The 26973-nt window shown below is 43.4% G+C and overlaps 1 protein-coding gene across 1 annotated transcript; it reads left to right on the top strand.

Moving 5' to 3' along the window:
- The first annotated feature begins 2410 nt into the window (after positions 1 to 2410).
- On the top strand, positions 2411 to 26756 carry TNFRSF17 (TNF receptor superfamily member 17). The gene is made up of 4 exons (XM_077273558.1): positions 2411 to 2528; positions 8729 to 8806; positions 9249 to 9377; positions 25770 to 26756. The coding sequence occupies exons 1-4, from the start codon at positions 2411 to 2413 to the stop codon at positions 26045 to 26047; spliced, it is 603 nt and encodes a 200-aa protein (XP_077129673.1). The 3' UTR covers positions 26048 to 26756.
- Positions 26757 to 26973: the final 217 nt, after the last annotated feature.

The raw sequence follows: 26973 nt of genomic DNA on the forward strand, positions 1-26973 counted from the left end.
AATAGGGCAACATGTGGTAAACCCGAGGTCGCACCCGTTATGATTACAAGCCCAGCCAAGGAGGGGAGGGGGATGGAGAAGGAAAAAAAAAAAAAAAAAAAAAAAAAAAGGGGGGGGGGAGGGAAAAGGAGGGAGGGAGGGAAGGGGGGGAGAAGGAGGGGGGGGAGAAGGAGGGGGGGGGAAAGGAAAAGGAGGGGGGAAGGGAGGGGGGGGAAGGAGGGGGGGGAAAAGGAAAAGGAGGGGGGAAGGGAGGGGGGGGAAAAGGAAAAGGAGGGGGGAAGGGAGGGGGGGGAAGGAGGGGGGGGAAGAAGGGGGGGGAGGAAGGAAGGGGGGGAAAGAAGGGGGGGAGGAAGGAGGGGGGGGAAGGAGGGGGGGGATGGGAAATCTAGTAGAAAAATAATAAATAAATAAAATAGGAAGAATAAACTGGTGCGGGCATATTCAGAAAAATTCGAAATCGGGAAAATATAGATCAGTCTAATGATCGTTAACAGACAACTCAAAATAACTCAATGTAGTCAACCGGCGGAGTCAATGTAAAGCCACGTCTTAGGAATTAAACCCAAAGAATCCGGGAAACAGTCAAGTGATTCGTGAACGTTGGCTTCTGGTCGCAGGAACCTGCTGCCATTCTTTAGCTGGTCTGGGTCTTCTTTGCGGAAGTGGAGGCAGAATATCAGGAAGCGAAATTCCAGCTTGCTCTAACACCTTTTTGCCTTCATCCAGTGTACGACAAATATGCTGCTCATTCTTATGTGTAAAAGATAAAGAGAATGGGAAGCCCCAGCGGTATTTTACTTGCACTGACTGTAGTGCCATGGTGATTGGTTTAAGGGCTCTCCTGCGAAACAACGTGGCTGGCGCTATGTCCGCAAACAATTTTACAGAGTCTGGAAGTCCAGGAAGTGTAGATAAAGATCTCGCAGCATTGAGAATTAAATCTCTAGATTCTTCGTATTGCATTTTGAGGATCACGTCTCTGGGAATGTCCGCGGACCGTGTTCTGCCTAGCGCCCTGTGAATTCTTGTGACATGTAATGAGGACGGATCTGCATGCGGCAGGAGCGCAATAAATAAGGTAGTGACTGTCTCTTTTAATGTCACATAGGATTCTGGTAAGCCACGCACTCTAATATTACCTCTTCTAGACCTGTTCTCTAGATCCTCACTTCGCAGCTCTAGATCCATAATGCGGTCAGCATGAAGTGTGAGGGTCTCTTGATCTTCACTAAGAGCCTCTGCAGTGGCCTCCATTTTCTCCTCTAAACATACGGTGCGCTGGGAGATATCTTGCAGCTGTGTGGAGACTGCATTCATAGCTGCAGAGAGTTCTGTGCGGAAGGTCTCCTGAAGGGATTTGGTGAGTGCTGCAGTTGATATAACAGCGTCCCCTCCATTATTCAAATCCTCATCGCCTGCTCCTTCACTGAGCTGCAGCGCCGGGGTGTGAGAGAGAGTGAGGACAGGCGCGGCGGCCATTTTACCTGCACCGCCGCCCGCCAAGAGCTCAGATATCGGGCGACTTGCCGGCTGTCCTGCGCCACCTTTCCTGGGCATTGTGGACCTCGGTGCTCTCGGAGGTGAGGGGGAGCAGACCGCTATGAAAAGATCCCGATTCCGGCGTCTATAAAGGGGGAAATCAAGCCTCGGGTTGCGGAGCTCAGCCGAGCACTTCCTGCTCCATTAGAGTCCGCGCATGCGCCCCGTGTTTGAAACAGTTTTTGAGGGAGAATTTGAAGATGCGCACATGGAATTTTTCTAGGAGTTTTTGGAGCAGAAACTGAGCCGAAACTCATCCTTCAAATCCCAAAACTCCTCAAAAATGTTGAGTTATTTCTGTATGTGCTCACAAAGACATTTTGCTGAGCGTTTTGAGAGAAAACTCAGCAGAATTTGTAGATTTTTGAGGAGTTTTGCAATTTTGAGAAGGATTTACCTCAGTCTCTGCTTCAAAATCTACTAATAAAAACTCTTTATGCACACAGCCTAAACATGCCCTTTATATCACATGTAGTAATCTAAGTTTCGTTCAGTAGGTAAGTCGTGGTCTGGCTGGGTGTTATGGGCATTATATGGATGCTAAAATCCGGCTATAAAACTGGCTTGAAACATACTTCAGTTGTTTTTTACTGGCTTGACTACATTTTTCCCTAATTTAAAATAGACGAGGTATTGATGAATATGATGATGATGATGTCTTCGGTCCCTTGTGTATTCTGTAGGATTCATCATCAGCAGAACTTAGTCAAATGTATCTGTAAATCTCAGGCACCTGCACTGAAACGTGACATAACTTCACAGAGACTAGAAGGCAGCTTTAATTATCTAAACCATTTGCATGTAGAGTATTTGAGCGTCTCCTCACGATACTCCAGCACAATTTAGTTTACGGTCGTGAACGAGATCACAAATGGGTGAACATTGTCCAACAAGTCAGTACTATGATGGGCTACTCCGAAATTGTCACTCCTGTAGACTTCGATGCCCGAAACCTCCTCCAGTTTGTGTCAAGTTTAATCCTTGCTCACGTAAGTTGCATTTTTGTTCTTTAAAGTTTTGAAGAAATGTTTGGAGGACTCTGTATCAACTTGAAGACATCGCTTGAGTTCTAGATTTTACCAATAATTATTTTCTAATTTTTTGCAGCATTGTTAAAGCTTTGGATTTTTTTTTTAGTTTTTGGATCACCCTCTTTCAGTGTATTTTATTGTTTGCTTTATCACTGAGCTCAAAGGGGTTTTCTACTGTATCTTTGTTTTAATGAATGTATGGGGGGCATGATTTTGTGGCACTTACTAATATATTAAAGTATTAGGCTAGGGTCACGCGACCATATTTTCTCTCATCTGAGAAAATCGGGCTGATTATGCTAATCAGAGTTTGACCAGAGTTGATCAGAGTGTGATCCGAGTGTGATCCTAGTTGGTCAGGGTGTGATCATAGTTGATCAGCGTGTGATCATAGTTGATCAGCGTGTGATCAGAGTTGATCAGCGTGTGATCAGAGTTGATCAGCGTGTGAACAAAGTGTGATCAGAGTGTGATCAGAGTTGATCATAGTTGATCAACGTGTGATCAAAATTGATCAGCGTGTGAACAGATTGTAATCAGAGTTTATCAGGATGTGATCAGAGTGTGATTCGATTATCTTGGAAGTGGAGAAGATGGAAAAATGTATATTTCTATCTTCTCAACTCTGTCAATCTGTGAAATCACAACATAAAAAATCCTTCTAAGGAATATAATGACTCCCTTTGATCCTATGAAATGAGATAGTGAACCAAATAAAAGAGAGATCTGTCTTACAAATACCGGTATTATGTGGAGAAATCTCCACAATAAAAACATCTTAGAAGAGACAACAGGACGAATGAGGAAGGGAGATTATTGTATGATATAAAAAAAATTAAGCTTTATTTAAACATCATAATTAAACAAGTATATCAAGTGAACAAACATTTTAGACAGAACATTGAGACTACAAGTCACGCCGATGTGTCTCGGTGACCTTATCCCTGTCACAATACAACCTGTATGTTTACATGAAAAATGAAGTAGAGTGTAGTGGTACATCTCTTTAAGACAAAATGGACAGAAAACACCTGAAAAAGTAGTTTTAAATTATAACTAGTAGTGTTTTGCCGACCTAACATATTACAACTGCCAACAGCCTGCACACAACATCGTCATAATGACAGCATAATAACTTAAAAATTCAATGTTTTAGGAAGCCTAGAGTTGAGGATACATAGCATCAAACCTTTATTAAACCATCAAATTTGGTTGACCATCAAAGTAAATTTTGACTACTGTCCAATATCTGGACTATATATTAGATAGATTTGATGTTAGCTGACTTTACAATCATAATCGCAGCCATTTAACTGCACTGTATTAACCGCACTGAGTATCAATGTAGTCAAAAAAGTCCATATCATTGCATAGATGTAACAGCAGCATATTGTATTCACAGTCACCTATGATGGTATAAGCCTGATACTAAACCTTAATAGGATATAATAAGGACAGTGCAACACATCAATTGTGGTGTGAGAAATTGAAGCATTATCTAATATGAATAATTAATACCTGAAGTCATGTTATTGGCTGTATCTGCGACAGGAACAAACACAACTGGGGACCTGTGGCACCTCGACGCGCGTTTCATCCTCTGGCTTTCGTCATTTTCTTGGAAGTGGAGAAGATGGAAAAATTAATTTGTCCATCTTCTCCAATCTGTAAATCTGTGAAAATCAGCATTCGGATCTCATCCAAGTGTGATCCAATATTATTTGACGGACCAATTTACTTGCATTGCAGCCTGCGATCCGATTTACGGATGGAAATTTGCATGTTGCAATTTTTGGTTTTGGACCACTCAGTCTGTGGAAAAACTCAGACATGTGCACAGCCCCACAGAATACCATACGTACGAGTGTTTTACAGGCTCTTCTCCACCCGCTTCTTAGTACACAGACTGCACAGCTGTCCTGTTCTCAAGATGGCTGCTCATGGAGTTCACCGTTTACATAGGGGTGCCATTTTTCAAATGGGGAGGCTGATGGACAGGTCTGGTCACATGCCCATCCAATAAAATCAAATAACATTTTGAGAACAGGAGAACCTGTAATATCTATACATCAGTAAGTCCCACAAAATCGGCCTGTGGATGGGGCATCATGTATCAGCTGTCACTTTGCCTTTAATCATTGAAAATTACTTTGCTTAGGAGTTGCAGGATCTTCCCCTGATTCTTAGGTGATGTGCAGCAAATTGGGTTTGTTGCAAATTTTAACATCCCCATTTAACTGAAAAAAATCTGTAGAAAATCTGCAACAGATCTACAACATAAATTGAAGATGCTGTGGATTTAAAATGTGCACCATAGGTCAATTTTCATGCAGATTTTGGCAGCATAAGAATGAGACTTAGTAAACTCTCTCTTCCACTTTGCTGCAGATTTTTTTTAATTATACCGTACATGTATATTAGATATTAGTACTCACTAAATGCAGTGAGGTTTACCGTATGTGACAATAAGCATTTTTTTTTGCAGTAACTGATATGATGTCACAGATGTGATGTCAGAGGAATTTCCCCGTGTGAAGGGAAGCCCTTTGGGCCATAGGCAAATTGAATCTCACTTCTGCTCTGACATTCAGTGATGATTCTGTGCAGCACTAATATGAAAAACAGACTTTTTCATACTGCCAGAGCATTAAATCCACCTGCTTTACATTGTGTTTGTCCTCCACCTCCTCCCAAAATATCTTTCATCTACCCAGAACACTTCTGAAGGCATCCTATGGCATAAAATGAAGAACGCATGCCACATAAGCCCCACTGTTGTATCCTGAAACAACCTTGAGGAGATGAAGATACCACCTGTTTCTTAAGTGGCCTTAATATAGATATGGGATTTGCCCCAGCAACATCTGTAGAAGATCTGTGGTTAGTTCTTCAAGATGTTTGGAAAAACCTTCCTGCCGTGTTCCTTCAAAAACATTTGTTCATTCACTTTACATTTTCTTAATTGATAAACTATTAACATATCTATTTTTGAAAAAATCCTCACCTTCCTGTGTGTGTGTGTGTGTGTGTGTGTATACAAAATGAAACAAAGTCCAGCTCACCATAGTCGGCATCCTGTGGAACTCAGAGCACGTAACCGCTGTGTCAGGGCGTAGAAGAATTAAGGAAATGATGAGGAATCCAGCTCCACAAGGTAGTGAAAAAAAACCTTCCTTTATTCACTTCAAATCATATTCAGTGGAGGATAAAACATCAGCAACAACATGGATTAAAATCATGATTAAGGGTGCTTGTTGACTAGAAACGCGTTGATATCGCATTTTAATCCATGTTGTTGCTGATGTTTTATCCTCCACCGAATATGATTTGAAGTGAATAAAGGAAGGGTTTTTTTCACTACCTCGTGGAGCTGGATTCCTCATCATTTCCCTAGTACATACCGTATACATATATATGTACATACATGCATACATACTGCAAAGTTAGGTTTCAAAGATAGACATGTTTGTTCCAAACAACATCTTGGAGAACTAACCACTGATCTTCTGTGGATGTCTCTTGTGCAAATCCTTCTGCCACTTCATGTAATCCCAGACAGACTCAATGAAGTTGCAATCAACCTTGTTGTGTTTAAAGACTTGTAACTGTTCCATGTGGCAAATGTTATAACATGGAGCATCTAGACTGAAGGAAGTTCTTTTTCACATGTCTGTTCTCAAAACTGTAAATTTGCATAGTGAAACATACAGTATCACACCATACATTGTTTCATAATGAGGCACATGTGCCATTCTGGTCAGGTTGGCTGACAATCCTCATCGAAAATGCATTAAAGGGAACCTGTCACCAGAAATAACGCTGTTAACCTACATATGGGGGGTTAAACTGCAAGTTAACAGCGTTACTATGCTGCCCGGTTCCTGCACACTGAAACCGCGCCCCTGGTCAACTGATACTCCCTCTACATTGCGGCCGGCTGTCAGTCATAGCCGGGGGCGCATTTATAGTGGCCGCTCTATATACTGAAAGCGGAGACTGAACCGGCGCTGCCCCTCACCGGTGACTGGAACCAAATGCTGGTGGGAAGAATAAAGCTAATTTTCTCCCTTCTGCATTTGGCTGCGTGCAGGGTCCAGGCAGCATCATAACGCTGTTAGCCTGCAGATTAACCCCATATCTGCAGGTTATCAGCGTTATTTCTGGTGACAGAATCCCTCTAAGGCTAAATGGGCTATTATCTATTTTTCTCAAAAACACATTTCAGGCATAAAACTCCTTAAAAAGTCACAATTTTGTGTGCGTCTTGCATGATATACCAACAGTCCCTGCCAACTTTGTGATCTTGGCCAACATATTCATCACAATATATGCCACAAGTGTACATTTGACTGGAGTACACTTGTTGTGATGGTGCACGGCAGTTGAAAGATGAGTGATAGGCATTTGTGTGCCGTAATAAATTTGATGCATTTTTTCTCCAGCACAATTTTCATCAAGAATAGCAGTGTTGATGTATTAGTGCCATACTGTCTATAAACTATATACGTAACACCTTTTAGAAATTATAGCGAATTAAAAAGAAGAAACAATAGAGCTTTATATCTTTAAAAAAAAATTCTGTCATATTCAACCCCTATGAAATTATACAGACACAAATATATATTTCCCATAATGCAATTTTCATCATGACAAATAATTTCATGTTATGGAATATAATGTGTCTAGACATTGTATATGTACTGTGATAGATCTACTCACTTGGCTTCACACGGAGGTAGGTGAAGGGACACTGTCCCTTTAAATCTTCGGTTGGTTTATTAGACATGTGGCATAAACCAACGTGAAGTGAATATAAACACAGCCTTTTGGGCAAAAACAGGAAAACAGAACAAAATGATATACAGTCTCTGCCTCTATGGGGTCTGCCCGCTCAGAATAATAACCACTCACTGGTTCAGTTTTTCCTGGTCAGAACACAAAACGCTAGAGTTCCTCTCTCCAGCCCTACTGAACACTGAATGCCTCTGGAGGCTGACGATTTAAGCCCCAGGCCACACACTGGGGTGGAGATAAGGTGGACAACCTCCCACCCGCTCTATGGTTGTCCACAAAAAAACCAAAATCCATCCCTTAAAATAGCCGATTAACCCCTCTCAACACTAAGGCTAATAGCCTCGGTGAAACGCATCCCACCAGCACTTTGCCAGTGACTTTGTCACAGTACTTTTCTCATATGACAAACACTACAATTAGTAATGAGTATGGTTCTCATTTATTAAAATTGCCCTTCTGATCCACAGCATCCCAATCATAATGCAGTCATTATTTATTTGAAAATAGCAGAAGCAATGTTAACGGAACTTTGACTGCCTGAAATATCAGCCAACAATCTCAAATTTACTGGGACTGTTCAAACTTTTTGATGGCAATACTGGCAATATTTGTCCAAAGCTCTCCTCTCCCAATTAGGAGTTGGCCGATATTAATAATCCTAGAGATTAGCAAATTGATTTGCAGGACCCTGTTCTAGTGGCCAGGTCAGTATTCAGTGGGTTCTGGACTAGGGATGAGTGGAGTTGTGGATGTTTGTGTTCGGACAAACGTTAAAAACAAATTCAATTCGGGTACCAGAACGGTATCCAAATTTGATCCTGAACCCAAACTTTATTCAAGTCAATGGGAGGCCCGAACATCCGACGGTTCCCATGCTGTCCTCTGTTTGACAGCATGAGAAACACCAGCTCTGACCAGCGGTAACCTTAGTGAAGTCACAGCTGGTCACATCCGCTGGGTATCATGATTCCCACGCTGTCAATGTTAAAATTAACCTACCCTTAAAATTCTAGAATGTTCATGTCTTTGTCAGTGGGCAAACTTACAAAATCAGCAAGGGATCAAATCCTTATTTCCCCCACTGTATATATTTATATTTATTAGTCTTTCACCCTGACCGTATCCTATATGACATTGTGCTTACTTTATTATTTTTTTTTTAACGCTTGATGATCTAATAAAGATAATAATTTTTTATCATGGACCTCTTCTCTACTCCATCCTTATCCTGGGTTTGAGGTTTTGTTGTTCCATAACTGAACTTCAGTCTCTTTTATATTTCCACACTCCATAAAAATCATTGCATCAGCTGTATGTTAGTTCTTCTTCTAATTTTCCTTTGTCATTTTCATTATTTTGCATAGGGACTACAAATTCCCCAGTGACGCACAAAGAGGTCCCGCCAACAAGTGTCGGGCCCACAATCACATATAATACAAAAGGTAATTAGGAAGACGAAAACATTTTGGGATATTTCCAAAATGTCTTTGATGGAAGATTTCAGTCTGACGTGCACACATGGTCCTATTCAGAAAGAGGCATATCTGATTATAAAAAATATATATATTATATGCCGCCTAAGGATTGGTATTGAAAAATACAGACTGATTTCATAATATATTCTCTTGATCATAAGACTTCCAGAACCCTGATACGTTGGCCAAAACATGACAACATTTTAGCAGCCAATTACATGTTCATATTATTAGCTGTAAAGCAACAAACATCATTTGTTTGTTTACGTGGTGGCAACGTGTTCCGACACCAATCCGAGTATTGCAACGCTGGATTTATCACGGAAAACATGGCACGTGTATGCAACCTGATATCATGTAATTATGATGGATTCCTGTGTATTAAGATTTTTTATTTCATATTTTTTAGGTCCCGATAATCCTTTGGTTGCAAGCAACACAAACTACATAATTTGGCTGGTGTTGGTTCTGGTTGTTGTGGTGTCAGTAGTATTAATTGTGACGATTATGTTGCACAGAAAACGGAAGCTGCATGCAGGTAAACTGATTTACATTTATCAGGCGAAGTACAAATTGTAGCACATGAAATGTAACTTCTTGCCGAATGGTCTGATAAATTATTCTAGATCAAAATTAAAGTTTTTTTTACCACAATTGGGCAACCCCATTTCAGTACCCCTGGTATGCTGCATAAAATAAAGAAAAAAAGCATACAGTGGGGGAAATAAGTATTTGATTCTCTGCTGATTTTGTAAATTTGCCCACTGACAAAGACATGAACAGTCTATAATTTTAAGGGTAGGTTAATTTTAACATTGAGAGATAGAATATCAAAGATAAAATCCAGAATTTTAACCTACCCTTAAAATCATAGACTGTTCAAGTCTTTGTCAGTGGGCAAACTTATAAAATCAGAAAGGGGTCAAATACTTATTAGGCCGGGTTCACATTGCGTTAATGGCAATGCGCTGACGACATCCGTTACATAGCGGCACTAACGCTATGTAACGGATGCGTTAGCGCACCCATTAGCTTCCATTATGTAGCGCATCGCTAACGCATGTCATAATCGGCATGCGTAAGCGATGTGCCGTCATTCTGTGACGGACCCTCGGACGCGGTCTGCAGCGTTTTCAGGTCCATCACCGCTAGCACAGATGAAGCATCTGCACTAGCTCGATCGCATAATGTGATCTTTTTCGGCACTTGCGTTAACGCAGTCCGTTTAACGCATGCTTTGAACGGACTGCACTAACGCAATGTGAACCTAGCCTTACCCCCACTGTACATACCTCCCCGACTAGTGCCACCACTTTAATGATGGCGCTGCGTCCTTGCCTATTTACTGACATTGTGTATGTGATGTGATTGCTGCAGATGATTAGATGATAGAACCGTGAAGGCTGCAGCCCCGAATCAATAAAACAAAACCTAAAAAACTAAATAATTAATAGCATATACCCTGCTGTAATTAACTAAAATGTAATAGTGCATATTAAATAACATAGGGTACTAAGAAAACACTGTGTTAGGGATAGCGGAATGCACCAAATAATTACTGTAGAAGGATGGTATAAGGTGCGTTTGCAGCCCGGGGTCCACCGTACAGAGATGGAACCTGCTGCTGAGTAATGACGGACTATATGGCGGTATAATGTGGATACACACACGGGTTAGCTTCACCCGGTATGAAGGAAGCAAACCCTGTTGCGTCACAGGGTCGTGGTACCGCACAAAGAGCGCAAGCAAAGAGTCACAGAACTCTGTCCCAAGACACGGGGAAAGAGTTCCTCTAGACCTCTTGCGCTCGACACCGCTACTGGGGTGTCAGAGATTAACAGAAATAATAATTTACAGTACAAGAGTGCGTGCAGTGCCGCTCTGGCGGACGCCACTAACCACCCAGACTTGGGCCTGGAAAGCGCTCTATTAGTGCATGGCGCCGAACTGGCGGTCACTGCTATCAGACGCTGTATCATGTGCTAGCTGTGCGGGATAGCACTGTCAGGCGTTAGGTAGCTTCCACCATTCGCGAACAGTGAACACTAGGGATGGGAATGATTCGGAGCTTTCATCCATCGACAGGCATACATCCAGACACACACGTTAATAAGTTTATACTAGCGCATGGACATGCAAACCTTTTATAGTTGTCCAATAGGAGCTGCTACAGGACCTGAGCATGTGACCCCCGACCTCCAATGAGAGGTCATCCCTTGGGCATGCTCAGAAGAAGAAAAGCAGGACTTAGTCCCAGGGACGCCTGATCGCCGCTAATCAGTACTGGTTACAATGGCTGAGCCTGGAAGGACAGCAGTAACCAGCCGCACAGTATCAGCCTGAGCCAGATGCTGGGACCGATGTCTCTGCTGAGCAAGCTCCACTGCTGCTGGAGAAGAATGGGAGACCGCAGCGGAGATGGCTCGAGATTCCCCTGTGCAGCGGCAGGAACTCAACACCTAACACACTGTGTTTTGATTAAAAAAAAAGCGTAAAAGCCGTCCCACCATCATCAAAGTTGAGGTAGGCACAGGAAGCGGTTTCATTAAAATGTTCAGGCACGTTTATTTAGGACTTCATAAACCACTAAGCATAAGCAAACAAAAAGACAGCCTTTTCTGGCACAAAAGTGAAAACACAAAGTAAATAGTCCCTGGTACCTACAGTATGGCGGGTTTGCTTGCTCAGGTTAGTATCCGGTTCTTAAGGCCCTTAGCACAGACCAACACACTAGAGATCTACACATCTCCAGACCTAGACAGTGAATGAGAAAACTGGTCTCCATTTTTATCTGCCATACCACGCCCCCGGGGTGGGATATGTAAGCAGTCAGTCTCACCCATCTCTTTGACTGATTGTAAATCCTGGCCCTGATACGCCATATTAACTCTCTCAGCACTATATGTGCTGGAGCCTGCTTTCCTGGGCTTACATCACCAAAGCTACCAACCTCTATGATGCATATCTCCCCTTAAGAACATGTTTGGTGGCCATTTTACATATCTCCCATGCAGTGTTCCGGGTCTATGCTCTACATGAAAGCTACAGTCCTGAAGTACTAGGAACCACCTGGTCACTTGGGCATTGTTCCCCTTCTTCTCCCTCGTCCGCCTCAGTGGCGCATAGTCTGACACTAGCATAAATTTCCTGCCTAAAAGGTAGTACCTTAGAGTGTCTAATGCCCACTTGATGGTCAAACATTCCTTCTCCACTATGGAATAATTTTTTTTGCACGATGATAGCTTCCGATTTAAATACATGGGGTGCTCTTCATCCTTCACCTCTTGTGATAGAACAGCCTGACATCTGACTCGTCCGTCTGGACCACAAACACCTTAAAGAAATCCGGTTCCACCAACACTGGCTGGTTACACAGGGCTAGTTTAAGTTCCTGGAAGTCTCAAGCTTCCAAAGACCACTTGCACATAGTCATCTTTATCCCTGGGGGTTGTCCATCAAAGGGGCGGCTATCATGGCGAAGTTAGGGATGATGTTCAGGAATGCTCTGCCCTGCTTCTTTGAGAGTGGTTGTGGCCGACTCTGAATCACATCCACTTTATTTATTTGGGGCTTTATTTTGCCCCTTCGAAGGATATAACCCAAATATTTTGCTTCCTCCATTCCCATGGCAGATTTCTTCGAGTATATGGAAAACCACATCTTCTGTAGAGCACTAAGTATCGCCTAGACATTGCTCAGATTGCTTCCTCAATTCTGGCTGAAGATCACAATCTCATCCAGGTAGACCGCTGAGTACCTCTTGTGGGGAGTTAGGATCCGGTCCATGGCTCTCTGGAACGTAGCCGCAGCTCCTTGCAAACCAAATGTACTGGAAACAACCGTATGGCATTGAGAAAGCCATCTTCTCTTAGGCATCTTGGGACAAGGGAATTTGCCAAAACCCTTTCTTGAGGTGAAGGGTGGTAATGTACCTGGCCGGCCCTAGCATTTCAGTCAGTTCATCTACCCTGGGCATTGGGTAGGTGTTGAGCTTTGTGACCTTGTTGAACTTCCTGTAGTCATTACAGAACTGACACTCCCCATCTGGTTTTAGCTCCAAGACTATGGGACTGGACCAGCCACTCTTGGACTCTTCAATTACTCCTATATTCAGCATCCACTTCATTTGTTTCGAGATCACCTGTTGCGAGACTCTGGAATCCGATATGGTTTCAGGTTCAGTTACATGAGGCTCTGTACCTTATGCTCTATGACCTGAGCAAGACCTGGCAACTCAGAAAACAGGTCTTTATTCCACTGCAACAGCTCCCGATATTGCTGTTTCTGTGAGCGAGACAAGATGTCTGGTATCTTAACATCTTCCACTCTGACTTCGGACTTGGCCACAAGACAAGGAGCTTCCACGTATTCTCTGTCCTGTCACAGTTTAATCAGGTTGGCATGTTAAAGCTGGTAGGGCTTCCTCTTCACCAGTTGGTGAATTTTGTGGTTGACTTCACCAACTTTCTCTACTACCTCATAGGGCCCTGCCACTTGGCCAGGAATTTGCTCTCCACCATGGGCACAAATACAAGTACTCGATCCCCTGGGTTGAACTGTCTCACCCTGGATGACCTGTTATACACCCTGGACTGTGCTTCCTGTGCCTTGAGGAGGTAATCCTTCACAATGCGCATCATGTTGGCAATCCTCTCTTGCATCAGGCTTAGCAGGATTCTTTTGTCACATACAGGAGTTCCCCAGGGTGTCGGCCATAGAGTAGTTTAAATGGGGAGGGGCCTGTGGAAGCTTGGGGAGCTTACTGATGGAAAATAACAGATAGGGAAGCAGACAGTTCCAGTCTCGGCTGTCCTTCTCTGCTGCTTTTTTCAGCATAGCCTTCTTGTTCCTCCTAAAGAATTGGGAGGCAGAGCAGAACTTAAATTACCTACAGAAGGGAAAGTGTGCTGGAATAGAAAGAGATCCCAGAGTGAGCAAAACAAACCATGAAATACAAATTAAAGGATTAAGTACATATTGTTAGAGAAACAGAAATAGGTGCATGATAAAGAACATAAAGAGCAAAGAGATAAACTCAAGCTGGTCTTTTACTGACTGGCTTAAACTAAAGCAGTATGGCAACATACAAATGAGACTATCACCAACAGGAAATACGATCAGGGGAAACAATATAAAGCTGCACCCGAAAAGTGTTAGGGCAGAAAAATGAGTAAATTAAAACACCTGTTTCCCTAAAAAAGCTAAAGCAAGGATAATGGAAACTAAACACCTAGAGAATAGGTGTTTCTGTTGTTGCGGCAGACAGAGGAGTTGACCACAAAGCACAGGTTCAAGGATTCAACCCAGACGCATTACACACCAGTTCTGCTTTTTTCTACAAAGGAAAGAGTTTACTTTTGCTTACTTGGGTGGGCACCGACCAGCACTGTCAATGAAGAGGGCTAGGTATTTGGTTCAGTTGAAGAACAAAGCCAGCTCCCTGCTCAGTTCCTACACCAGTCATTACAGGGAAGGGGACTGTCTTCACTGTTAAGATAATCCAAACATCTGTTTTCATACACATCATTGGTCACGGCCTAATACAAGGAGGATGGAGAAATCTCTCTTCAATGTCCAAAATAAATTGGAAGTGAAAGTTATGGGACCCTGGAACTTAGCACTGATATTATGAGAACGGTGCAGCTTTCATAACTACACTGTAAGAGTAAGTCATAAGAAATTATATTTTCAAACCACCAAAATACATTTATATCCAGAATAGTTAATGGAAATTTGTCAGCAGGTTTTTGCTATGTAGTCTGAAGAAAGCAGGAAATAGAGGCTGAAAGACAGAATTCAGGGATGTGTCACTTGTCAAACTGCGTCCTGTTGTTTACTAACTGTGAAGGATTCATTACTAAGAGATTAACATTGCTGGACTTGTCCAGCAATGCCCCCTCCTGTGATAAGCAGATCACTGTCTATGGACTTTGTACACAGACAGCCTGGTGTTGGTGGGGTTAGCTGTGGTGTGGGCTGGGTCAGCTTTCTCAGCCCTGCTTTATTCCAAATCTAAAAGCTCTGGTTGAGTCAGTACTGCTGCACCAAGCAAACAAAGTGATACATTGTTGGATTCAGCTTCTGTTTACCTACATTGCACTGCTCTCAGATGAGGTAGCAAAAACCTGCTGACAGATTCTTTAGCGATTCTACCAGATCTCCATAGAAGCTCCTTAGCAGCTATGCAAGCGTCACTCACTAGTAATGCTAAGAAATGAGGTTTCCCTTTAAGACATGAAAACCTCAATCAATTTGTGCTTCAGATCATACCGTGTGAATTGTGTTCTAGTGTGGATCTGGCAATGTTCTTATAGATACACAGTATGCACAAGATATTCTGCATCCAAGCACGACAAATATCTAAGCTGACTGTCACTATCAACATGCTCTCTATCACTTTTGATATGTCTTCGATGCGTGTGTAGTGGGGGTCTGTCACTCTCAACATGCCCTCTATAACTTTTGACTTGGCCTCCATGTGTAGTGGTGGTCTGTCACACTCCATCTGCCCTCTATAACTTTTGACTTGGCCTCCATGTGTAGTGGTGGTCTGTCACTCTCTACCTGCACTCTGAAATTTGTAACATGCCCTCCATGTGTAATGGGGGCCTGTCACTCTCTGCCCTCTGTAACTTTTGACATGTCTGTCATATGTAGTGAGGGGTCTGTCACTATCTGCCTTCTGTAACTTTTGGTATGTCCTCCATGTGTAGTTGGGTCTGTCACTATCTGCCTTCTATAACTTTTGGTATGTCCTCCATGTGTAGTTGGGTCTGTCACTATCTGCCCTCTATAACTTTTGGTATGTCCTCCATGTGTAGTTGGGTCTGTCACTATCTGCCCTCTATAACTTTTGGTATGCCCTCCATGTGTAGTTGGGTCTGTCACTATCTGCCCTCTATAACTTTTGGTATGTCCTCCATGTGTAGTTGGGTCTGTCACTGTCTGCCCTCTATAACTTTTGGTATGCCCTCCATGTGTAGTTGGGTCTGTCACTATCTGCCTTCTATAACTTTTGGTATGCCCTCGATGTGTAGTGAGGGGTCTGTCACTATCTGCCTTCTATAACTTTTGGTATGCCCTCGATGTGTAGTGAGGGGTCTGTCACTATCTGCCTTCTATAACTTTTGGTATGTCCTCCATGTGTAGTGAGGGGTCTGTCATTATCTACCTTCTATAACTTTTGGCATGTCCTCCATGTGTAGTTGGGTCTGTCACTATCTGCCTTCTATAACTTTTGGTATGTCCTCCATGTGTAGTTGGGTCTGTCACTATCTGCCCTCTATAACTTTTGGTATGCCCTCCATGTGTAGTTGGGTCTGTCACTATCTGTCTTCTATAACTTTTGGTATGTCCTCCATGTGTAGTTGGGTCTGTCACTGTCTGCCCTCTATAACTTTTGGTATGCCCTCCATGTGTAGTTGGGTCTGTCACTATCTGCCTTCTATAACTTTTGGTATGCCCTCGATGTGTAGTGAGGGGTCTGTCACTATCTGCCTTCTATAACTTTTGGTATGCCCTCGATGTGTAGTGAGGGGTCTGTCACTATCTGCCTTCTATAACTTTTGGTATGTCCTCCATGTGTAGTGAGGGGTCTGTCATTATCTACCTTCTATAACTTTTGGCATGTCCTCCATGTGTAGTTGGGTCTGTCACTATCTGCCTTCTATAACTTTTGGTATGTCCTCCATGTGTAGTTGGGTCTGTCACTATCTGCCCTCTATAACTTTTGGTATGCCCTCCATGTGTAGTTGGGTCTGTCACTATCTGCCTTCTATAACTTTTGGTATGCCCTCCATGTGTAGTTGGGTCTGTCACTATCTGCCTTCTATAACTTTTGGTATGCCCTCCATGTGTAGTTGGGTCTGTCACTATCTGTCTTCTATAACTTTTGGTATGTCCTCCATGTGTAGTTGGGTCTGTCACTGTCTGCCCTCTATAACTTTTGGTATGCCCTCGATGTGTAGTTGGGTCTGTCACTATCTGCCTTCTATAACTTTTGGTATGCCCTCGATGTGTAGTGAGGGGTCTGTCACTATCTGCCTTCTATAACTTTTGGTATGCCCTCGATGTGTAGTGAGGGGTCTGTCACTATCTGCCTTCTATAACTTTTGGTATGTCCTCCATGTGTAGTGAGGGGTCTGTCATTATCTACCTTCTATAACTTTTGGCATGTCCTCCATGTGTAGTTGGGTCTGTCACTATCTGCCTTCTATAACTTTTGGTATGTCCTCCATGTGTAGTTGGGTCTGTCACTATCTGCCCTCTATAACTTTTGGTATGCCCTCCATGTGTAGTTGGGTCTGTCACTATCTGCCTTCTATAACTTTTGGTATGTCCTCCATGTGTAGTTGGGTCTGTCACTATCTGCCCTCTATAACTTTTGGTATGTCCTCCATGTGTAGTTGGGTCTGTCACTATCTGCCCTCTATAACTTTTGGTATGCCCTCCATGTGTAGTTGGGTCTGTCACTATCTGCCTTCTATAACTTTTGGTATGCCCTCGATGTGTAGTGAGGGGTCTGTCACTATCTGCCTTCTATAACTTTTGGTATGCCCTCGATGTGTAGTGAGGGGTCTGTCACTATCTGCCTTCTATAACTTTTGGTATGCCCTCGATGTGTAGTGAGGGGTCTGTCACTATCTGCCTTCTATAACTTTTGGTATGTCCTCCATGTGTAGTGAGGGGTCTGTCACGATCTGCCTTCTGTAACTTTTGGTATGCCCTCCATGTGTAGTTGGGTCTGTCACTATCTGCCTTCTGTAACTTTTGGTATGCCCTCCATGTGTAGTTGGGTCTGTCACTATCTGCCCTCTATAACTTTTGGTATGCCCTCCATGTGTAGTTGGGTCTGTCACTATCTGCCCTCTATAACTTTTTGTATGCCCTCCATGTGTAGTGAGGGGTCTGTCATTATCTGCCTTCTGTAACTTTTGGTATGCCCTCGATGTGTAGTGAGGGGTCTGTCACGATCTGCCTTCTGTAACTTTTGGTATGTCCTCCATGTGTAGTGAGGGGTCTGTCATTATCTGCCTTCTGTAACTTTTGGTATGTCCTTCATGTGTAGTGAGGGGTCTATCACTATCTGCCTTCTGTAACTTTTGGTATGTCCTCGATGTGTAGTGAGGGGTCTGTCATTATCTACCTTCTATAACTTTTGGCATGCCCTCCATGTGTAGTGAGGGGTCTGTCATTATCTACCTTCTATAACTTTTGGCATGCCCTCCATGTGTAGTGAGGGGTCTGTCACTATCTGCCTTCTATAATGTTTGGTATGCCCTCCATGTGTAGTGAGGGGTCTGTCACTATCTGCCCTCCTGATTAGCAAGTTGCAAAGCTCTGTGGCTATAAAGGTTCCTTTTTTGCATAAACACCATACTCTGACTTTTTAACTTTTTTCTCACTTTTTTGTTATTATTATTAGTTGTAACTGTTGGACTTCAGAAAGAGGGTGCTAGCTGTATCTTGCAAGTAACCAGGAGCAACAGGGTGACTCCCTGTAAAACTTGAGTTGACTTGCTTGCAGCCATGAAAGCAGAAAAAGAACCCTAAGCATTAGTATGACCCGGGGTTCCGTAACACCGTTTGTCCAGGGCAATCTCAACCTTTTCTTTCACATTGCCCATATGTAAGAATACATTGGCAGTATGCTTGCTGTGAATGCAACAGTATACATCAAGAGTATTTCCCAATATACTCCTCTGACAGATCTCTGTGGCTTATAGACATACAGTCACATATGTTGCTGATCAGCTCCCATGCTAAATAATGTGCACATGATTCATCTGTGTAGAATAATGTGGTCCACTACACTATTCTATACAGCAAAAAAAAAGGTATACATGCATACAATTAGGCTAGGGCTATACAGGGACAGGCCGCCACACAGGTCGCAGAGCCAAGGATACATCGTGTGTAATGCAAGTGAATTTAGTTGCACTGTGACCCCTTGAGTGATGTGACAAGTCCTAAAAAAATCAAACTGGGACCAACTTTTTGCAACTTGTTTGTCAGGGTTATTATGCTCTAGGAGGTCACATCCCAATCCCAATCACTGGCATTCCTTTGTGATGTAGCAGTGGCACATTGTGATCTTTCCCTACGCGACCTGTACTGTCAAGCCCCAGCCTCATCCATAGACACTTCAGTAATGTAGGGGTGACTAAATCATAGTTACAATTCATGATAGATAAAGGGCTACTATTGTAAAGGTGGAGAAGAGCTTGTGCACCCTCTCTGAAGATACTGTTATTGTATTTTATATGGAATGTACTTTACTTTATGTATTTTACCCACTTGTGGGCTGCAGTGTCCTGTCAGACATAAAGGACAGGGTTAAGTGTAGGGCCGGCCCATAGTTGGGGAGCAATAATAGGGCCTGTGTGTTTTAGTTCCTGGTTGAAAGTAAGTTTGGGAATTGTTAGTGAGCAAGGGAGAAGAAAAGACACCCTTAGAGAAAGGTTATCAGCCCTGTGTGTATGTGTGCGTGGCAGCCAAGACAAGAAAAAGGGAGCAGGTTTCAGAAGGAGATCTTCAGGGGCGTCAGTTCCTCACACCAGACAAGTTGGGGCACTAAAGAACTGGAAAGGCTAAAGGAAGCAGTGGTGTTAGCAAAATCTGGAGATCAGCCGTGAAGGAATACAGAGCCATCCCTGGGGAACATTAGTACGGAGGTAGCTGGTGAGAGCTACCTTACATTGTCTCACAAGAGTGCAGCTATTGTGCAGTGGTTACAGCGAAATACATAGTCACGTCTGGCCCTGCACAAGAAGATGGAGATACCCAATTTTTCTGTAACGTTCCTCTGTCCTGCGAGACAGAAGAAAATGTATTCAAGAACTGTACCTGCTACTATCTGTACATAGTTCCAACACCTAGTAAAGAGTTTACTTTTCTAAAACTGTCTGGCTTAGTTATTCTAAAAGAATGTGAAGGGTCCCCAGCTGCACCATGACCTGGCAGAGTCCATCTTGAGAGTGATGTTTATTGTAAAGAACATTAGTGCACACACCTGAGGTCCATCTATTTGGCGTTTAGGGCTTCTGAAGTAAACCTCTGCGAGGGAAATTCCTTAAACCAAAAGTGACGTAGTTGGCAGGATGAGGTTTCCCGGCAAGAAGAATTTGGGGTAAAGAAGATCGGTGGCAAAGAGGAGAGGGCACCTGAAGATAGATGGTCCGAGAAGTCGGCCAGAAGAATGTGTCCAAAGACGGTGATGGCTAGTGAGCTGAGAAGATCCGCTTTCTATGGGAGTGGATGGCGCCTGGGAGCATGAAAATGTGCCTAGCCGACTGGAATGTAGGCCCAGAAGAGGGTATGCCCTGCAGCCTGGACCAGACCCAATATGGGAGGTGAACACTGGAGGAGGGTGCGGTGCAAAATGAAGAAAGGCAAGAGCAGGAGGCTTGGCTGAAGGCGGAATCGCCAGAGAGTGACGCATGATGCAGCGGATGTCTCTTCCGGGGTTGGCCGAAAAGGACCACGTAGAAGTTGGAGCTTGTGTTAGTCTGCAACAGTGAACAGAGGAAGAATCAGCAGCAAAGCGCTCCTGTGAAAAAGAAAATGGCGGCTTAATACCTAGCAACTTGTGGAGCGAAGGGATAAGACTGGGAGGAAGAGTGTTCAAGCCAAAGCCCAGCAAGAGTGGGCTAAGCAGGCCCAATTAGGGTTCGCCTGTATCTCAGGTAGAAGCTGTCTGCCCACCACAGAGACAGGTCATGGAGAAAAAGACACTGGTCTAAATTAAACAGACAGACCTAGTGAGTTGCGGAGTGATGCCACAGGTGAGAGGATCTAGGACAGATCAGGTATCTGGACCAACTGTGAAAATGGGAGAGACCACCTTCCCTGGCAACCTGAGAGAAATTCAAGGCAACTTGTTCCACACTGTCTGGAAGTCCGCAAAGTGGGTATTCATCTCTCAGCTGTACTTAGAGCTGTTGACGGCATAATACCTAGCAACTTGTGGAGTGAAGGACTAAGACTGGAAGAGATTCTCAAGCCAAAGCCCAGCAAGAGTGGGCTAAGCAGGCCCAACTAGGGTTAGCCTGTATCTCAGGTAGAAGCTGTCTGCCCACCACAGAGACAGGCCATGGAGAAAAAGAGATTGGTCTAACCTAAACAGGCAGACTTAATGAGTTGCGGAGGGATGCCACAGGTGAGAGGATCCAGGACAGATCAGGTATCTAGACCAACTGTGAAAATGGGAGAGACCACCTTCCCCGGCAACCTGAGAAATATTCAAGGCAACTTGTTCCACGTTGTCTGGAAGGCTGCAAGTGGGTATTCATCTCTCAGCTGTACTTAGAGCTGTTGAAATGCTAAAAAGTAGAGTTATTAAAATTAAAATACACCAACGCTATGGTTTTTAGGTGTGCAAAGTACTTGCCATTCAGGGCTGCATTAAAAGTGCACAAAATGAAGAGCATTGACTCATACAGCAGGCTTCATTGCATAGTTACATAGATTGAAAAAAGACCTGGGTCCATCAAGTTCAACCTTTCTTCACTAATTGTTTTTTTTGTCACTAATTTAGCTTTAACCCGCAATGTTATGTACATTGAGGAAAGCATCCAACCATTTTTTAAAAGCTGTTATATTGTCTGCCATTTGTACCTCTTGTGGTTGGCATTCCACTGTCTGACTGCTCTAACTGTAAAGAACCCTTCCCTATTTAACTGTCGGACTCGCCTTTCTTCCACCCATAATGAGTGCCTCCTGGTCCTTAATATGGTCCTTGGAAGGAATAAGTCATGCTCAAGTCCTCGTACTGACCACACATATATTTATACATATACCGTATATACTCGAGTATAAGCCGAGATTTTCAGCCCATTTTTTGGGGCTGAAAGTCCCCCTCTCTGCTTATACTCGAGTCATACCCAGGGGTCAGCAGGGGAGGGGGAGCGGGGGCTGTCTAATTATACTCACCTACTCCTGGCGCGGTCCCTGCAGGTCCCTGGCTGCCCGGCGCCCCAGCTTCTTCCTGTACTGAGCGGTCATGTGGTACCGCTCATTACAGTAATGAATATGCTGCTCCACCTCCCATAGGGATGACGTGTTAGTGCGCGCCTGAACGTTAGTGCAGAAGACGCTGAAGATGGAGCGGCGCCGGAAGGAGGAGCAGGTGAATATTGAAAGTGTCGGGGGCCTGAGCGACAGAGAGGTGAGTATGTGATTTTTTTTTTATTGCAGCAACAGCAAATGGGGCAAGTTTCTGTATGGAGCATCATATGGGGCCATAACGTTTGCGCAGTACTATATGGGGCAAGTGTCTGTATAGAGCATCTTAAGGGGCCATAACGTTTGTGCAGCACTATATGGGGCAAGTGTCTGTATGGGGCCATAATCAACGTTTGTGCAGCACTATATGGGGCAAGTGTCTGTATGAAGCATCTTATGGGCCATAATCAACGTTTGGGCAGCACTATATGGGGCAAATGTCTGTATGGAGTATCTTATGGGGCCATAACGTTTGTGCAGCACTATATGGCGCAAGTGTCTGTATGGGGCCATAACGTTTATGCCGCACTATATGGCGCAAGTGTCTGTATGGGGCCATAACGTTTGTGCAGCACTATATAGCACAAGTGTCTATATGGGGCCATAACGTTTGTGCAGCACTATATGGGGCAAGTGTCTGTATGGGGCCATAATGTTTGCAAAGCACTATATGGGGCAAGTGTCTGAATGGAGCATCTTATGGGGCCATAATCAACGTTGTGCAGCACTATATGGGGCAAGTGTCTGTATGGAGCATCTTATGGGGCCATAACATTTGTGCAGCACTATATGGGGCAAGTGTCTGTATGGAGTATCTTATGGGGCCATAACGTTTGTGCAGCATTATATGGGGCAAATATCTTTATGGAGCATCTTATGGGGCCATAATCAACATTTGTACAACAAGAAAAAAAAGAAAAAAAGGAGCATGAACCGCACCTCCAAAAATCATACGTTGATCTAAAGCCGCTAGGCAAAAATGTATATTACTGAACATGAGGTTTTCAGTTTAACATTCTGATCAGACTGTATGAAGCCCACTGCCACTTCACGGCAAACCTCGTAGTGGGTCCTACCGACCTAACGGAGCGGAGCCATGCGCCAACCACCGCCACAGCGGCAATGCACCAGCAGGGCGGATGGCCTGTTGCCCCACAGCACCCATGCTGCAAGACTGAGCCCCCATGACTCCAGACCGCGCCGCCCCACCAGTACAAAGCCACGGCAACAATGGCCGCCACACAGCACCAGCACCAAAATGAAAGGAGCACTTAAACTCACCTTCCTCCAGCTCTTCAGTGAGAGCCAAAATGGGCTAGACCCCTTACTTTGCAGTCTCCTGCTAATTAAAATCACCTGTGCCAAATGGGAGGAGTGCTGGTCCATGAAAGAGACAAGAACATGCTTTGTACAACAAGAAAAAAAAGGAGCATGAACCGCACCTTTGATCAGACTGTATGAAGCCCAATGCCACTTCACGGCAAACCTTGTAGTGGGTCCTATCGCCCTAACGGAGCGGAGCCATGCGCCAACCACCGCCACAGCGGCAATGCACCAGCAGCTGGTGCTGTGTGGCGGCCATTTTTGCCGTGGCTTTGTACTGGTGGGGCGGCGCGGTCTGGAGTCATGGGGGCTCAGTCTTGCAGCATGGGTGCTGTGGGGCAAAAGGCCGTCCGCCCTGCTGGTGCATTGCCGCTGTGGCGGTGGTTGGCGCATGGCTCCGCTCCATTAGGGCGGTAGGACCCACTACGAGGTTTGCCGTGAAGTGGCAGTGGGCTTCATACAGTCTGATCAGAATGTTAAACTGAAAACCTCATGTTCAGTAATATACATTTTTGCCTAGCGGCTTTAGATCAACGTATGATTTTTGGAGGTGCGGTTCATGCTCCTTTTTTTCTTGTTGTACAAAGCATAATCAACATTTGTGCAGCATTATATTGGGCAAATATGTCTATGGAGCATCTTATGGGGCCATTATTTACCTTTATGCAGGATTATATGGGGCATATTTTAATATGGAGCATCTTATGGGGCCATCATAAACTGTATGGAGCATTATATGGGGCTCCTGATTCAATATGGATACTCAAAAACACTTAACCTACTGATGTCTCAATTAATTTTACTTTTATTGATATCTATTTTTACTTTTGACATTTACCGGTAGCTGCTGCATTTCCCACCCTAGGCTTATACTCGAGTCATTAAGTTTTCCCAGTTTTTTGTGTCAAAATTAGGGGGGTCGGCTTATACTCGGGTCGACTTATACTCGAGTATATACGGTAAATGAGATCCCCTCTGAGGCGTCTTTTTTCTAAGCTAAGCAAGCCCATCTTTTCCAACCTATCCTCATATGAGAGGCCTTCCAACCTTTGTAATAATCTAGTTGCCCACCTTTGAACTGACTCTAATTTCTGAATATCCTTTTATAAATGTGGGGCCCAAAATTGGATCCCATATTCTAGATGTGGCCTCACAAGTGATTTATAAAAGGGTGACAATACTTTGGAATCGCGGGATTTTATCTCTTTTTATGCACCCTAAAAGCTTGCTTGCTTTTGCGGCTGCTGCTTGACATTGGGTACTGCTGCTCAGCTTACTTGTAACCAGAATGCCCAAGTCCTTCTGTTCTGTAGTCCCAAGTTAGGTCCCATTTAATGTATATGCAGCAATCGGATTACTCCGTCCTGGGGGAATTACTTTACATTTATCTACATTAAATCTCATTTGCCAAGTGGTTGCTCATTCAGATGTCTTATCCAGGTTGTTTTGCACTTGTGAGAGGAGATTCACTGAATTAGGCACACTCTTCTGAAAGCACGCAGCGCAGTTTTCAGTGTTTTGAGGTAACTCAGATCGAAAGCTGTGGGAATTCTCAGATGATAAATCTGTCGGTATTTGCATAACATTACTTCTGTTCTACAGTGAGGAAACGTTGACAAATAATCCATTAGATTCCTACTCGCGGTTTACATGTTTATAGCTTTTAATATAAAAAAGTTGTGCTGAAGCAAAAGTTTATAATTTCTTTTACTTAAAGGCATTTTTTGTTTTTTTTTGTGACAGCATCTGTTTGCAAAAGTAACAACAAGAAGTGCTGGAATATAGGGTGTCACCTTTTGAAAAGCTAATTAAAAAGTGACAACCAATAACTTCTGTTACATATGTACTGTGTGTCAGGCATCAACAGAAAGTAGTTTAGGCTAATTAGGTGTCTGACTGACCAGTCATGAATGGTCAACACTCAGCAGACAGGAATGGATGCTAATTCATGCTCTTAATACTGTTCTTAAATCCCCCTGGTTTGACCCTTGGGTTGCCGGACACCTCTTTGCCTATTGTTTCTGATAGACTTTCTGGACTTTAACTTTGCTTCCACCTGACTACATATTTGGATTTCAATCTGTAAATGTCTCTGTCTCGCTGGTACCAATTTAGCTAGCTTGGTTAATTCCTTCAGTTTACTCCATTAGTTAGCAGCTACTCCGTAGACCCAACCCAAGGCCCCTGCAGTAAAGACCACATACCTGTATAGAAGTTAAAGAGTAAAAACGAGGAAACTCCCGTGCTCTGACAAGAGTAGCGGCAAATGCCAAGTTTGGCCATGGAGGCCCACTATGAATTAACGGATTTGTTACTTACGCAGTTTTTGTTGTCACCTTTGCAAAAAATGCGTCCCTTAGCAAAGAGAAAAAAATGCAAATATCATTGTAAGCAAAATACGTATTTATTAAACGTAACTCCTCTGATTTACTTATATCAACATGATTTGACATTATTATGGGAAATTATCTTTAGGATGAGGCAACCATTGATTGTCCCAATCTAATATTTTTTTATTTGCATCCTCACCATATGGAATATTACCTCTTATTATGTGACCTTAGGTTCTTTAGTTTACATTTACCGTGTACTTTTATGTTCTCAGGTTCTTTTGGCGAGGTCTGTGGAAAGATCACTACTAAGAGCAGTTTGAAAGGTGCAGATTTAGAACAAGCTTCATGTGAAGAAATAAAGAAACCAGTGGCAGAGAATGAAGACATAGTCATTCCAAGGGGTAACAACATCTACGGCAACGCTCTGTCTGATTATTTGTTTCCTTTGCCGGCTGTAGAGGAAGGAGCTGCTATTCTCGTCACCACAAAAACATCTGCTTGTATTAATCCTGGACCAGGTGTGAGGGGCGAAGCTTTTGTGGAAATATAACATCTCAATATTCTGCCATGGATGAAGACACCAGAAGACACCAAATGCTTTGCACCTCTTGTACCTGTAATTAGTATGTTAGGGCACATCACATTTGATGATACATTGTTATTACCTCCTTTGAAAAATTTCCATTTTTTTTTCATTTATTACTTTATGCTATCTAAAACTAGATGACAATTTACTGTCGGCATCATTTTTTTTCTTTGAGGGGGTTAGCAGTTGTGTATGGGAATGTTTCATGGGAAAAAGATATGCAAATTTACTATGACCGAGAAATAAAGAAAACAAAATTGATTGTGCCGCCTACTGGAGGTATCTACCCTATAAGAGAAGGTTCCACTCTTTAAAGAGTCTTGTAACCAGACTAGAGATACCAAAGAGCAAACTTCTGACAACGTTTTCAGGGCACATGTCACTCATCAGTGTAGGACAAGGTTTGGTTGATAGGCCAAGATGCACTTTACGTATTTTACGGGTAGGGGGCTAGATTGTCAAAGGAGACCAACTGTTTACAGACTTTTGCCAGTGTTCCAAGGGAAGATAGACCTAATTTGCAGACTTTTTCCAAGAATTATTTCTAGGCAAGAGCTAATTTGCATACGCACTAAAACTCGTGTCAGGAGCTGCAAAACATAAAGGTGTTGTTTTCTGTCGAACATACTTAATTCGTCACTGTTACTATGTCTTAAAGAGTGTGTTAAAGGGGTTGTCCACTACTTGGACAACCTCATCTTAATCTGTATGTTAGCTCCCAGTAAAATAATTACACTTATAGGCCAATCCAGGGTCGGCGTTGTTCCAGCAGTGTTGTCCCAAGGATAAACAGTTGCACTCAAAGTTCTTTCAAAGTTTAGCCAAGCAAGTGGTTTTTTATTTTCAAAACACCAAAATAAACAATTCACCGCAGTGGCGTGATGTAACAT

Source organism: Ranitomeya variabilis, chromosome 7 (genome assembly GCF_051348905.1).
Source record: "Ranitomeya variabilis isolate aRanVar5 chromosome 7, aRanVar5.hap1, whole genome shotgun sequence".
Lineage (NCBI taxonomy): Eukaryota > Metazoa > Chordata > Amphibia > Anura > Dendrobatidae > Ranitomeya > Ranitomeya variabilis.

Bases quoted from the DNA above. Each gene is read 5' to 3' on its own strand.
- TNFRSF17 (XM_077273558.1), top strand. From the start codon at position 2,411: ATGGGTGAACATTGTCCAACAAGTCAGTACTATGATGGGCTACTCCGA. The intron at 2,529-8,728 runs GTAAGTTGCATT...TATTTTGCATAG, and splicing joins CAAGTTTAATCCTTGCTCAC to GGACTACAAATTCCCCAGTG. The intron at 8,807-9,248 runs GTAATTAGGAAG...CATATTTTTTAG, and splicing joins AATCACATATAATACAAAAG to GTCCCGATAATCCTTTGGTT.